General features: G+C 46.9%; 1 protein-coding gene across 5 annotated transcripts in view; it reads left to right on the forward strand.

Annotated features, from left to right (window-relative positions):
- The window catches only part of siae (sialic acid acetylesterase), an 80593-nt gene that overhangs the window by 41187 nt on the left and 23607 nt on the right, over positions 1 to 15799 (forward strand). For all 5 annotated transcript variants that reach the window (XM_070894221.1, XM_070894219.1, XM_070894218.1 and 2 more), the window contains exons 5-6: positions 4168 to 4342; positions 8166 to 8284. In XM_070894221.1, coding sequence (XP_070750322.1) covers positions 4168 to 4342; positions 8166 to 8284 — 294 coding nt within the window. The remainder of the gene's footprint in view (positions 1 to 4167; positions 4343 to 8165; positions 8285 to 15799) is intronic.

Consider the following 15799-nt stretch of genomic DNA (forward strand, 5'->3'; position numbering starts at 1 on the left):
GTTGTGATTTCTCCCCATTCAAATAATATTCCCTTTTACTGTTTTTTTCCCCAAGGTGGATGACCTCACATTTTCCGACATTGTAATCCATCTGCCAAACCTTAGCCCATTCGCTTAATCTATCTAAATCTCTTTGCAGCCTCTCTGTGTCCTCCACACAACACGCTTTCCCACTAATCTTTGTGTCATCTGCAAATTTTGTTACACTACACTCTGTCCCCTCTTCCAGGTCATCTATGTATATTGTAAACAGTTGTGGTCCCAGCACCGATCCCTGTGGCACACCACTAACCACCGATTGCCAACCTGAAAAGGACCCATTTATCCCGACTCTGCTTTCTGGTAGCCAGCCAATTCTCGATCCATGCTAATACATTTCCTCTGACTCCGCATACCTTTATCTTCTGCAGTAACCTTTTGTGTGGCACCTTATCGAATGCCTTTTGGAAATCTAAATACACCACATCCATCGGTACACCTCTATCCACCATGCTCGTTATATCCTCAAAGAATTCCAGTAAATTAGTTAAACATGATTTCCCCGTCATGAATCCATGTTGCGTCTGCTTGATTGCACTATTCCTATCTAGATGTCCCGCTATTTCTTCCTTAATGATAGCTTCAAACATTTTCCCCACTACAGATGTTAAACTAACCGGCCTATAGTTACCTGCCTTTTGTCTGCCCCTTTTTTAAACAGAGGCGTTACATTAGCTGCTTTCCAATCCGCTGGTACCTCCCCAGAATCCAGAGAATTTTGGTAGATTATAACGAATGCATCTGCTATAACTTCCGCCATCTCTTTTAATATCCTGGGATGCATTTCATCAGGACCAGGAGACTTGTCTACCTTGAGTCCCATTAGCCTATCCAGCACTACCTCCCTAATGATAGTGATTGTCTCAAGGTCCTCCCTTCCTACATTCCCATGACCAGCAATTTTTGGCATGGTTTTTGTGTCTTCCACTGTGAAGACCGAAGCAAAATAATTGTTTACGGTCTCAGCCATTTCCATATTTCCCATTATTAAATCCCCCTTCTCATCTTCTAAGGGACCAATATTTACTTTAGTCACTCTCTTCCATTTTATATATCGGTAAAAGCTTTTACTATCTGTTTTTATGTTTTGCGCAAGTTTACTTTCGTAATCTATCTTTCCTTTCTTTATTGCTCTCTTAGTCATTCTTTGCTGTTGTTGAAAATTTTCCCAATCTTCTAGTTTCCCACTAACCTTGGCCACCTTGGTTTTTAATTTGATACTCTCCTTTATTTCCTTAGTTATCCACGGATGGTTATCCCTTCTCTTACAGCCCTTCTTTTTCACTGGAATATATTTTTGTTGAGCACTATGAAAGACCTCCTTAAAAGTCCTGCACTGTTCCTCAATTGTACCACCGTTTAGTCTGTGTTCCCAGTCTACTTTAGCCAACTCTGCCCTCATCCCACTGTAGTCCCCTTTGTTTAAGCATAGTACACTCGTTTGAGACACTCCTTCCTCACCCTCAATCTGTATTCCAAATTCAACCATACTGTGATCACTCATTCCAAGAGGATCTTTTACTAGGAGATCGTTTATTATTCCTGTCTCATTACACAGGACCAGATCTAAGATAGCTTGCCATCTTGTAGGTTCTGTAACATACTGTTCTAAGAAACAATCCCGTATGCATTCTATGAATTCCTCCTCAAGGCTACCCCGTGCGATTTGATTTGACCAATCAATATGTAGGTTATAATCCCCCATGATTACTGCCATTCCTTTTTCACATGCCTCTATTATTCCCTTGATTATTGTCCGCCCCACCGTGAAGTTATTATTTGGGGGCCTATAAACTACGCCCACCAGTGACTTTCTCCCCTTACTATCTCTAATCTCCACCCACAATGATTCAACATTTTGTTCATTAGAGCCAATATCATCTCTCACAACTGCCCTGATATCATCCTTTATTAACAGAGCTACCCCACTTCCTTTCCCTTCTTGTCTATCTTTCCGAATTGTCAGATACCCCTGTATGTTTAATTCCCAGTCTTGGCCACCCTGAAACCACGTTTCTGTAATGGCCACCAAATCATACCCATTTGTAATGATTTGTGCCATCAACTAATTTACTTTATTTTGAATGCTGTGTTCGTTTTGGTAGAGTGTTTTAATACTCGTTTTTAAACCATGATTTTTAGTTTTGACCCCTCCTGCAGCCCCTTTATATTCATACATATTGTCCCTTCCTATCACCTTGTGGTTTACACTTACCCCAGTGCTACTCTGCTCTGTTGCCTCCTATCTTTTGCATTCTTTCTTGGGGTCCTCCTCATTTGCGCTCTCACCCACTCTAACTAGCTCAGAGCCCTCTCCTGGGTTCCGAATACTCCTCGCATTGAGGCACCGAGCTTTCAGGCTTACCTTTTTATTACACTTTGACCCTTTAGAATTTTGCTGTACATTGGCCCTTTTTGTTTTTTGCCTTGGGTTTCTTTGCCCTCCACTTTTACTCATCTCCTTTCTGTCTTTTGCTTCTGTCTCCATTTTGTTTCCCTCTGTCTCCCTGCATTGGTTCCCATCCCCCTGCCGTATTAGTTTAACTTCTCCCCAATAGCACTAGCAAACACTCCCCCTAGGACATTGGTTCCGGTCCTGCTCAGGTGCAGACCGTCCGGTTTGTACTGGTCCCACCTCCCCCAGAACCGGTTCCAATGCCCCAGGAATTTGAATCCCTCCCTGCTGCACCACTGCTCAAGCCACGTGTTCATCTGCACTATCCTGCGATTCCTACTCTGACTAGCACGTGGCACTGGTAGCAATCCCGAGATTACTACTTTTGAGGTCCTACTTTTTAATTTAGCTCCTAGCTCCTTAAATTCGTCTCGTTGGACCTCATCTCTTTTTTTAACCTATGTCGTTGGTACCAATATGCACCACGACAACTGGCTGTTCTCCCTCCATTTTCAGAATGTCCTGCACCCGCTCCGAGACATCCTTCTGAGAAATTCCTTTGGAGTCCGTGTCATCGGTCACATAAGCAGAACCCTTGTCCCCTACGATCAGGAGTATACCTTTATTGGCCAATATTATTCGATAGTGTGACCTGGGACTTGTAACAGTAAGTTCCCTCGGTGTATGTACTGGATTCTGGCCCCATATGCATGTGTCTTAGCTTCCAGCTGGTGAACTGAGCCTCACTCCAATGAGACAAACCAACGATCTTGGTTACTTTATATCAAATACACAGCAAAAGTTACCAATTACCTGCCACTCAAAATATAAAAAATAATAAAATACAGTAACTAGGCTCTTGATACAGCTACGATAAATGTAAAAGATCCCACGCCACTGGTGCCCTGGCCACAGGAACAGGAGGAGGCCATTCAGCCCCTCGAACCTGCTCCGCCATTCAGTTGGATCAGATCTGTATCTTAACTCCATTTACCCGCCTTTGTTCCATATTCCTTGATACCATTAACTAATAAAACATCTATCGATCTCAGTTTGGAAAGCTCAAATGTCCCCCAGCATCGACAGCCCTTTGGGGGCGAGAGTTCCAGATTTCTACCACCCTTTGTGTGAAGAAGTGCTTCTTGATATCACTCCTGAACGGCCGGACTCTCATTCTAAGATTATGCCCAATTTTTCTGAATTCCCCATCAGAGGAACTATGTTCCCTCCCGCTCCCCTATCAACTCTGTTTGTCACCTTAAACACCTGAATTCGATCACCCCTTCATCTAAACTGAAGGGAATACACACCTGGTCTATGCAACCTGTAGATCCAAAAAGAGTTTCATTGTTAGAGATTGACTTCTCTGATTAGTGACCCAACTTCATTATCATTGTATTATGCGAATACCATGATAGGAAGTGAACTAGATGGACCTTGGTCTTTTCGTCTAGCAATTCCTATGTTCCCAAGAAATACTTCTTAAAACCCATGTTTTAGGATGTTGTGCACAGATAAGATCGGGTGCTCTTTGCTTTCTGAGGTGTAGATCATCAACGGTCGGGTCGTCATTTTTCTTGTTTCTTAGCTCCTCAACTTCCCTCAATAGGCCCTGTTGCTAACAGATTTCCCACTGAGCACAGATAAAGCTGCGTTTGGTGGACAAGCCCAATGCTATTACCAAAGAAAGGATCTTTTGCTGCTGGTCACTGTCTTCATTTATTGAATCCTAGAAATCCTTGGGAAAGGCAATTTCACCTCATTCTCGGCTGTGTGCTGGCTGTTTGGCCAATACCTCTATGACCAGCTGCAATATCCCATTGGGCTGGTGGAATCATGCTGGGGAGGGACACCCATTGAAGCTTGGTCATCCAAATCAGTCCTCAACAAATGTGGACTTCCTGTCACGTAAGTTTACAATTTACCATGTTTTTAATTGTATCTTGGTTTGATGTTTCTGTAATACAGTTAAACAGCTCTGAAATTATTTCAAATAAATCACTTTCCCATTTCAAAATGAAGGAAGGATGGAACGAGGGAAGCTGTTGGCCCAAATCATCCTCCGACAATGTACAATGGCGGACAAGAAAAAGCAACTGGCCAGTCTAGCCTGTCCGCAAAGGACTGTTCCACAATCATCCACCAATAACCCCAAATACTACAGGGCACCCACGCAACACTGCATGGCACCCGCGCGACACCTTCTACGGCGCATGTAACCAACAGCACATAGGGGGTCATGGAGTTGAGAGAAATAGAGAATTAAAATTGTATGTAAAGATGATGTCACCATTGAGGAAAAGATGGGGACAAAGGATCTTTATGGCGGTGCAGGAACTGAGAGACCTGGACACACACAAATCTTTGAAGATGGCGGGAAAAATATAAAAAAGCCATACGGATCGTTAGCATTACAGATAGATAAATAGAACAGGGAAGTTATGTTCAACTGTTATAAACACTGGTTCAGCCCCAGCTGGAGTATTGTGTCCAATTCTGGGCTCCGCACTTTAGGAAGGATATGAAAGCTTTGGAGATGGTGCAGAGATTTTTGGAATGATTTGAGGGAGGAAGGCTTGAGTTACGTGGAGAAGCTTGGGTGGTTCTCCTTAGAGCAGAGAAGGTTAAGAGGAGATTTGATGGAGGAGGTCAAAATCAGGAAGGGTTTAGATCGAGTAAATCAAGATAAATGTTTCCAGCGGTTGAAGGGTTGGTAACCAGAGGACATGGATTGAAGGCAAAAGAAGCAGAGGTGAGTTGAGAACTGTATTATGATCGGGAATGCGCTGCCTGAAAGGGCGGTGGAAGCAGATTCAATAGTAACTTTCAAAAGGGAATTGGATAAATACTTGAAAAGGAAACATTTGCAGAGCTCTGGGCAAGGAGCAGGGGAGTAGGACTGATTGGATCGCTCTGTCAAAGAGCCACCACAGGCACGATGGGCTGAATGGCTGCCTACTGTGCTGTAAGATTCTGTGTTCTTTGCGTAGCTTCAAAGGTGACTGCGCTGCAGCAAAGGATTGTATTTGGGGAAGAGTGGAGCCAAGTTATAGCAGAGACCGAGCTGGACAACATCAGTGTTTTTACACTGGATATACTGGTCGGGTTCTGTGTCAGTGATCGATCCTGTGAGCACATTTTGTATCCCCTAAAACAGCAGTAAAACCTGCACCTTAATCCATCATCCACTAACCATCCTTACCAGTACCTTAACCCCCTCCACTAACCATCGTTACCAATACCTTAACCCCCTCCACTAACCATCCTTACCAGTACTTTAACCCCCTCCACTAACCATCGTTACCAATACCTTAACCCCCTTCACTAACCATCCTTACCAGTACCTTAACCCCCTCCACTAACCATCGTTACCAATACCTTAACCCCCTCCACTAACCATCGTTACCAGTACCTTAACTCCTCCCCCTCCACTAACCATCCTTACCAGTACCTTAACCCCTCCCCCTCCACTAACCATCGTTACCAGTACCTTAACCCCTCCCCCTCCACTAACCATCCTTACCAGTACCTTAACCCCTCCCCCTCCACTAACCATCCTTACCAGTACCTTAACCCCTCCCCCTCCACTAGCCATCGTTACCAGTACCTTAACCCCTCCCCCTCCACTAACCATCCTTACCAGTACCTTAACCCTCTCCACTAACCATCCTTACCAGTACCTTAACCCCTCCCCCTCCACTAACCATCCTTACCAGTACCTTAACCCCCTCCACTAACCATCCTTACCAGTACCTTAACCTCTCCTCCTCCACTAACCATCCTTACCAGTACCTTACCCCTCCCCCTCTACTAACCATTGTTACCAGTACCTTAACCCCTCCCCCTCCACTAACCATCGTTACCAGTACCTTAACCCCTCCCCATCCACTAACCATCCTTACCAGTACCTTAACCCCTCCCCCTCTACTAACCATTGTTACCAGTACCTTAACCCCTCCCCTCCACTAACCATTGTTACCAGTACCTTAACCCCTCCCCTCCACTAACCATTGTTACCAGTACCTTAACCCCTCCCCATCCACTAACCATCCTTACCAGTACCTTAACCCCTCCCCTCCACTAACCATTGTTACCAGTACCATAACCCCTCCCCCTCCACTAACCATCCTTACCAGTACCATAACCCCTCCCCCTCCACTAACCATCGTTACCTGTACCTTAACCCCTCCCCCTCCATTAACCATTGTTACCAGTACCTTAACCCCTCCCCTTCCACTAACCATTGTTACCAGTACCTTAACCCCTCCTCCTCCACTAACCATTGTTACCAGTACCTTAACCACTCCCCCTCCACTAACCATTGTTACCAGTACCTTAACCCCTCCCCCTCCACTAACCATCCTTACCAGTACCATAACCCCTCCCCCTCCACTAACCACCGTTACCAGTACCTTAACCCCTCCCTCTCCACTAACCATCGTTACCATACCTTAACCCCTCCCTCTCCACTAACCATTGTTATCAGTACCTTAACCCCTCCCCCTCCACTAACCATCCTTACCAGTACCTTAACCCCCTCCACTAACCATCCTTACCAATACCTTAACCCCCTCCACTAACCATCATTACCAGTACCTTAACCTCCCTGTTCCACTAACCATCGTTACCAGTACCTTAACCTGCTCCACTAACTATCATTACCAGTACTTTAACCCGCTCCACTAACCATCTTTACCAGTACTTTAACCCGCTCCAATAGCCATCATTACTAGTACCATCACCCCTCACCTGTCACTAACCATCGTTACCAGTACCTTAACCCCCCCACCGCCCCTCCATCGTTAAGGAGAACAATCCCAGCTTCTGTAGTTTCTCTACATAAGTGAAATCCCTCATCGGAGTAGGAGTAGGCCATTCAACCCTTGAGCCTGTTTTGCCATTCAGTTAGATCATAGCTGATCTGTTCTTAACTCCATCTACCCATCTTGGTTCTGTAATCCTTAATACCATTGCCTAACAAAAGTCGTACCAATCTCTGTTTTGAAATTTTCAATTGACCCCTGACCACAGTAGCTTTTTGGGGGGAGTGTTCCAGATTCCCGCTGCCCTTTGTGTGCAGAAGTGCTTCCTGACATCACCCTGAACAGCCTGGCTCTCATTTTAAGGTTATGCTCCCTTGTTCTGGACTTTTCCCACCAGAAGAAATATTTTCTCTCTCCCCTATAAATTACTTTAATCTTTTTAAACACGCAAATTAGATCATCCCTTAATCTCCTATACTCCAGGGAATACAAACCGAGTGTATGAAACCTGTCTTAATTTAACCCTTTTACCCCCGGTATCCAAGCCGAGTCTATGCCTGGTACCTGTCATCCCTGGAACCATTCTAGTCATTTTATACAGCACCCTCCCCAAGACCTTGACATCCTTCCTAAAGTGCGTGCCCCGAATTGAACACAATACTTCAGCTGGGGCCAAACCGGTGATATAGAAAGGTTTATCATCATTCCTTGCGTGTGTACTCTCTGCCTCTGTTTATAAAGCCAAGGATCCCGTCTGCTTTTTTAACCACCTTCTCAACTTGTTCTGCCACATCAGGTGAGGGGACATTTAGATTTCGAAAGAGAAAGGTCAATGCAATAGTGCAGTGATTTGGGAAAAATAAGCAGAGTGCTCCCATTTCTTAGGATCTTCTGAAATTGCTGCTCGCAGATTATTCGGATATACCTTCCTATTGTATGTTTGGTAACTTGTGCCTGTTACTTTTCAGCACTGGTTATAACAATCTGACCAATGAATCGACCGGCCCTCATCAACCCACTGTCCTGTGGAATGCAATGATATACCCTCTGCGTAGGATGGCAATCAAAGGAGCCATCTGGTATCAAGGTGAGATATCCTGCTGCACCAGAATCTATGGATTCAGTGCTGGGAGACTCGCAGTCGGATGTCGGACTATAAATATGTGCTGGGTGCTAGTCATTAAAGGACATTTCCTGAATCTCCAGCTTCACATAACTTGCGGGTTAGCAAAGAACTACACACACTGAGGGAATTTGTTGTCCTTGTGCCAGGAATGGAGACCTGTACTTGGGCTTCACTTAAGAAGAAGAGGAACAGGATTTAATGAGTAAAAATAATATGAGAGTAAATTAGCAAAAGACATAAAAACAAATTGTAAACATTTCTATAGGTATGTAAGTAGAAAGAGTTTAGTGGAAGTAAATGTTGGCCCATTGGAGGCAGAGACAGGAGAAATTATAATGTGCAATAAGGAAATGCAGAGACATTAAACAAATACTTTATATCTGTCTTCAAGGTAGAAGACACAAAAATATTATGGAAGTAGTGGGGAACCAAGGGTCTAGAGAGAATGAGGAATTTAACCAAATCATTATAAGTAAAGACATAGGGCTGGATTTTCGGCTGACTTGCGCTCCGTTTAGTGCCTGGGCGGGGCGCAAATATGATTTTTTTGGGGGTGTGAAACGAGGGGCGTGAGTTTTAGCGCCCGGGCGGAACTTTCGCCAGTGGTTTTGTGGTGGCGCTAAAACTTACCGCCCCACCAACGTTTTGACCGTTGGGACGATGTAAATCGTCGTGCATTGCTGCGCTAGCGCCCCGGGCGGAACGTTAGAGCATTTCGCCCGATTTAGTGTCCGCCCGAGAACCCGCCCAGAAAAACCAGGCGGACCCCGGGCGCACTAGGGCACTAACGGCGCCATGTTGAAAGCGAAGGAGAAAGTCGCAGTTGTAATTAAAGCATTGGGAGAAGAACGCTGTGTTACTGAATACTTTTCATTGTGAAGTTTGTGAGTTTCTAGCTTGTTTTATAAAGGACATTTAAGAACATTTTAAAAGATGGGAGCCAGTAATCCTGGCTATTATCACCATACGGCTTCAAGCTGGAAGAAGGCTTATTGTTGATCATTTGCAACGTAATCGAAGAGGTCACAGATGCATGGGGAGGAGGCCTTATCCCTCACGAGTTTACAGGGAACATCGCTCATACCTTCAGCTCTCTGAGGCACAGTGCGTTAGAAGGCTGCGCTTCCGAAAAGAGATGGTCACAGAGATATGCCAGCTCCTACAGGCAGACCTACAGCCTACCAGCGGCAACAGGACTGCACTGCCCATTGAGGTGAAGGTGACTGCAGCACTTGCCTTCTCTGCCTCCGGCTCCTTTCAGGCATCAGCAAAAGTGTGAGGTAATGTATTTGGGGAGGGGCACCAAGCCAAGGAAATACACATTAAATGGGAGGATACTGAGCGGTGTGGAGGAACAGTGGGACCTTGCAGTGTATGTCCACACATCCTTAAAGGTAGCAGGACAAGTCGATAAGGTGGTTAAAAAGACATTCGGAATGCTTTCCTTTATTAGCCGAGGCATAGAATACAAAAGCAGGGAAGTTATGCTAGAACTGTAGACAACATTAGTTAGGCCATAGCTTCAGTACTGCATACAGTTCTGGCCACATTACAGGAAGGATGTGATTGCACTGGAGAGGGTGCAGAGGAGATTTACAAGGATGTTGCCTGGACTGGAAAACTTTACCTATGAGGAAAGATTGGATAAGATGCTGGAGTTGTTTTCCTTGGAACAGAGGAGGCTGAGGGGAGATTTAATTGAGATGTACAAATTATGAGGGATCTAGATAGAGTGGATAGGAAGGACCTATTTCCTTTAGCAACGGGGTCATTAATAAGGGGGCATAGATTTAAAGTAGTTGGTAGAAGGTTTAGAGGGGAGATGAGGAAACATTTCTTCACCCAGAGGGTGGTGGGAGTCTGGAACTCACTGCCTGAAAGGGTGGTAGAGGCAGAAACCCTCACCACATTTAAAAGGTACTTGGATGTGCACTTGAAGTGCCGTAACCCACAGGGCCTAGTGCTGGAAAGTGGGATTAGGCTGGATAGCTCTTGGTCAGCCGGCACGGGCACTATGAGCCGAATGGCGGCCTCCTGTGTCATAATTTTCTATGATTCTATGATAGGAAAAACAAAAAAGCAGAATATTTTTTGAATGCTGAGAGACTGGGAAATGTTTGCATGCAGAGGGACCTGGGTGTCCTTGTACACGAATCACAGAAAGTTAACGTGCAGCTACAGCAAGCAATTCAGAGAGAAAATGGTATGTTAGCTTTTGTTACAAAGCTATTAGAGTATAAGGGGGCAGAAATTCGGGTCTGCAAGAGATCCATTACTGCCCTATTAGAGTATTAGGAGATCTTCAACCGTAGACCCAATCCACATCCGGACCGGGGTCAAGCAGGGCTGCGTCATCGCGCCAACCCTCTTCTTGATCTTCCTCGCTGCAATGCTCCACCTCACACTCAACAAGCTCCCCGCTGAGTGGAACTAAACTACAGAACCAGTGGGAACCTGTTCAACCTTCGTCATCTCCAGGCCACATCCAAGACCATCCCACCCTCTGTCGTCGAGCTACAGTACGTGAACGACGCTTGCGTCTACGCGCATTCAGAGGCTGAACTTCAAGTCATAGTCAACCCCTTCACTGAGGCGTGAGAAAGCATGGGCCTTACACTAAACATCTGTAAGACAAAGGTTCTCCACCAACCTGACCCTGCTGCACAGCATTGCCCCCCGCAGTCATCAAGATCCACGGCGCGGCCCTGGACAACGTGGACCATTTCCCATACCTCGGGAGCCTATTATCAGCAAAGGCAGACATCGACGACAAGATTCCACACCACCTCCAGTGCGCCAGCGCAGCCTTCGGTCGCCTGAGGAAGAGAGTGTTTGAAGATCAGGCCCTCAAATCTGCCACCAAGCTTATGGTCTACAGGGCTGTAGTAATACCCGCCCTCCTGTATGGCTCAGAGACGTGGACTATATACATTAAACACCTAAAATTTCTGGAGAAATACCACTAACGATATCTCTGCAAGATCCTGCAAATCCCCTGGGAGGACAGACGCACCGTTAGCATCGTCGATCAGGCCAGCATCGAAGCACTGACCACATTCGACCAGCTTCGTTGGGCGGGCCACATTGTTCGCATGTCTGACACAAGACTCCCAAAGCAAGCGCTCTACTCGGAACTCCTACACGGCAAGCGAGCCCCAGATGGACAGAGGAAATGTTTCAAGGACACCCTCAAAGCCTCCTTGATGAAGTACAACATCCCCACCGACACCTGGGAGTCCCTGGCCAAAGACCAGCCAAAATGAAGGAAGAGCATCCGGGAGGGCACTGAGCTCCTCTAGACTCGTCAGTGAGAGCATGCAGAAATCAAGCGCAAGCAGTGGAAGGAGCGTGCGGCAAACCAGACTCCCCACCCACCCTTCCCTCCAACCATTGTCTGTCCCACCTGTGACCGAGACTGTAATTCCCGTATTGGACTGTTCAGTCACCTGAGAACTCACTGTTAAGAGTGGAAGCAAGTCTTCCTCGATTCCAAGGGATTGCCTATGATGATTAGAGTATAAGAGTAAAGGGGGCCGAAATTCAGGGTCTCAGACCCGTTACTGCCCATCTGCGGCGGCCATGCATGGGAATCCCGTGGCCACTGCTTTGTCATCAAATGGCTGCCCCAACCCAAATTCCGCTCGGGGATTTTTCGGCCTGGATCCGATTCCGCCGTGATGCTGATGACTGCCGCAAGCGTGTCGTCAGAACACGCTCCACCGCTCTCCTGCACCTGCAAAAAAATACGCCCGAAATTCAGCAAAATAGATGGATCCTCCGTCGCGCGGTGCCCCCGACAGCTCCGTGTCGGTGCACTTTCTCCGCAGTAAGCACGGCCTGGCAGCACGGCGGCCTTTCACGGGGTGAGCCCACTGCCGCGGTCGCCAGGAGTTTATTTTTGCCGGGTGACTTCCCAATCAGCCGGCAAAATAGTGCCCTTGAGTTCGGCTGGGCTGCCAATGGACAGCCTGGCACCCCCTGGCCCATCCGAAACCCTCCCTGGTGGCCCAGTGGCCCAAGATATGAAATGGCAGATTCTCTCCCCTTTAACGGAGGAGAGAACGTGGTGACGCAAACGCGCTCTGACGTCACCACCGCCCCATGACAGCGGTGGAGTCCCGGTCCCGCCCCAAATCCAGCCCCTCAGCCGGCCTTACTGCCGAACTCCGCCCCCAATTCCGGTGGGACTTTGAAAAAATTGCACAGTCCCGAAAATCGATTCCATCCGCCTCCTGGATCCCAGCGGCAAAACCAGGTAGGAAACTGGCGTACCTGAACTTTGGCCCCAAGAAGTCTTAGTGAAATTACACAGGTCATTGGTGAGGCCACACCTGGAGTACTGTTACAGTTTGGTCTCCTTCATCATAGCTAGTCCCTCGAAATTGAGGAAGACTTCCTTCCACTCTAAAAGTCCAATGCGGGAATTCCAGTCTCTGTCGCAGGTGGGGCAGACGGTCGTTGAAGGAAAGGGTGGGTGGGACTGGTTTGCTGCACACTCCTTCCTGTCTGTGCTTGTTTTCTGCATGTTCTCGGCGACGAGACTCGAGGTGCTCAGCGCCCTCCCACATGCACTTCCTCCACTTAGGGTGTTCCTTGGCCAGGGACTCCCAGGTGTCGGTGGGGATGTTGCATTTTATCAAGGAGGCTTTGGGGGGGTGTCCTTGAAACGTTTCTTCTGCCCACCTGGGGCTCGCTTGCCGTGTAGGAGTTCCGAGTAGAGTGCTTCCTTTGGGAGTTTTGTTTCTGGCATGCGCACAATGTGGCCTGCCGAACGGAGCTGATCAAGTGTGGTCAGTGCTTCAATGCTGGGGATGTTGGCCTGATCGAGGACGTTAACGTTGGTGTGTCTGTCCTCCCAGGGGATTTGCAGGATCTTGCGGAGATATCGGTGGCATTTCTCCAGCAATTTGAGGCGTCTACTGTATATGGTCCATGTCTCAGCCATACAGGAGGGTGGATATCACTACAGTCCTGTAGACCATGAGCTTGTAGACACCAGGAAGATATCAATGAACTGGTCAGGTGGGCAGGACAGTGGCAAATGGAATTCAATCCGGAGAAGTTTGGGGAGGGCTAACAAAGCCAGGGAATACACATTAAATGGTAGGACGGGGAGAAGTATAGAGAGACAAAAGGACTTTGGAGTGCATGTCCACAGATCCCTTGTGTGATACCTTATCGAATGCTTTTGAAAATCCAAATACACTACATCTTATCCATCCTACTAGTTGCATCTTCAAAAAACTCTAACTTCAACAGATTTGTCAAACACGATTTCCCTTTCATAAAATCATATTGTGCCGTGAATTGCGGCCTCGCCGAGTGTGTATGATGTGCACAAGTGCCCTTCTCGGCGCGCGATGCGCATCGTTTCATTTGCAAACTGTCAAAATGTCTTTCGACAGATCGCACGCATCCCCGGGAGAAGGGCCTTCGCGGGCGGAGATTTGGGCTATTTGCCCAACTCTTGTCCAGCGAATGTTCTTCAAACTCTTACCCCTGGTAAAAGCAGGTGCATGGCGTGCTTTTACCAGCGTAAGAGTTTTAAAAGCTAGAAAAATAAAATTTTATCAATTTTTTAAAACCCTGTCCATTAAGGCAAGTTTACTTTTACTCCTATTAAAACCTATTAAAAACATTTCAAAAAAAAATTTTTGTCGAAAACATTTAATTCTTTCAATTAATTTTAAATACGTGAAGTGTTTTTCTTATTTAAAATGTTTGGGTTTTGGGGGTATCCCCATACAAATGGAACGCACTATTACTGTGAATGTGGGTACGCCACTTTCATTGGTTGGTTCAGCCACGTGATTCCAGGCTACACACGCTCCTGGAATATGTGGGCCCATGCGCTGGACTGTGCATCGAGGCCTCGGACCGCAAGTCTACGTTCCTCCAGGATCACCAGGTACTTTCGTTAAACAAATTTCGGTCAGAGGCGTCCGACCACAATTTCTGGGCCATTGACTCTGCCTAAGCATATTACAATTGTCCAAGTGCTCTGTTACCAGGGGCCTGAATTTGATCAAAGCCAAGTTCCGCCCATTTACCGTCATGTATTTCTTTGGGCGGAAGTTTGGTGAAAAAAGGAAAAAAGCGCCCGGTGCAAAAAATGGGAGTTACACGGCGATTATGAGCGGTTCTGGGCGGTGGTGGGGATTCTGGGTGGTGGGGGGGGGTTCTGGGCGGTTCTGGACGGGTGGGGGGGTAGCGTGGGCGTTCTGGGCGGTAGGGGGGGGTTCTGGGCGGCTTTGGATAGGTGGGGGGGGTGGTGGGTTCTGGGCGGTGGGGGGATTCTGGGCGATAAATGCAATCCTGGAGAAAGTTACACCGAGGCTGGAGTTGGGGGGAACGCATAACAAAAAATGTTCAATAAATAAAAAACAAAACATCACAAAACCTTGAGGACCCTTTCAAACAAAATCACTGCAAAAGAATTTAAGAAAAAAAAATCTCACTAACCGTTTCTTGCAGATCTCCACACCTGCCATCCAGGTAAGACCTGCCTCCACACGGCAGTCTTTTCTGCTGCAGGAGCTGAGGATCGCCCCGACCAATCTCAGGAGGGATTGGGCCGGAGGGCTTTTTTCGATGTTGCACACCAGCGCATGCTCCCCAGCGCTCCTTTCAAACCACTGGCGTGAGGGTCTCACCAAACTCGCACCGAGAGGTGTGCGCCGAAAAAACGGGGAGAGCGCCGAGAAAACTCAGCAGCAGCCCTGGTAGGGTCATCAAATTCAGGCCCAAGTCCCGAATATTAGATTCTAGCACTTTGCCAACTCCTGATGTCAGGCTAACTGGCCTATCGTTCCCTGTTTGTTCTCTTCATCCTTTCTTAAATAGCGGGGTTATGTTTGCTACCTTCCAATCCTTGGGGACTGTTTTCGAATCGAGGGAATTTTGGAAGGTTAATACTAGTGAATCCACTATCTCTGCAGCAACCTCTTTTAAAACCAAAATTTAATATCTCACATTGATCTGTGTTGAAATTAATTTGCCAATTATATGCCCATTCTGCAAGTTTATTAATGTCCTCCTGTAATTTGTTGCAGTCATACAAACGTAGAAAATAGGTGCAGGAGTAGGCCATTCGGCCCTTCGAGCCTGCACCGCCATTCAATAAAATCATGGCTGATCATTCCCTCAGTACCCCTTTCCTGCTTTCTCTCCATACCCCTTGATCCCTTTAGCCAGAAGGGCCATATCTAACTCCCTCTTGAATATATCCAATGAACTGGCATCAACAATTCTCTGCGGCAGGGAATTCCACAGGTTAACAACTCTGATTGAAGAAGTTTCTCCTCATTTCAGTCCTAAATGGCATACACCTTATTCTAAGACTATGTCCCCTGGTTCTGGACTTCCCCAACATCGGGAACATTCTTCCTGCATCTAACCTGTCCAGTCCCGTCAGAATCTTATATGTTTCTATGAGATTCCCTCTCATCCTTCTAAACTCCAGTGAATAAAGGCCCA

The sequence above is a fragment of the Pristiophorus japonicus genome, chromosome 11, assembly GCF_044704955.1.
Source record: "Pristiophorus japonicus isolate sPriJap1 chromosome 11, sPriJap1.hap1, whole genome shotgun sequence".
NCBI classification, from domain to species: Eukaryota; Metazoa; Chordata; class Chondrichthyes; family Pristiophoridae; genus Pristiophorus; species Pristiophorus japonicus.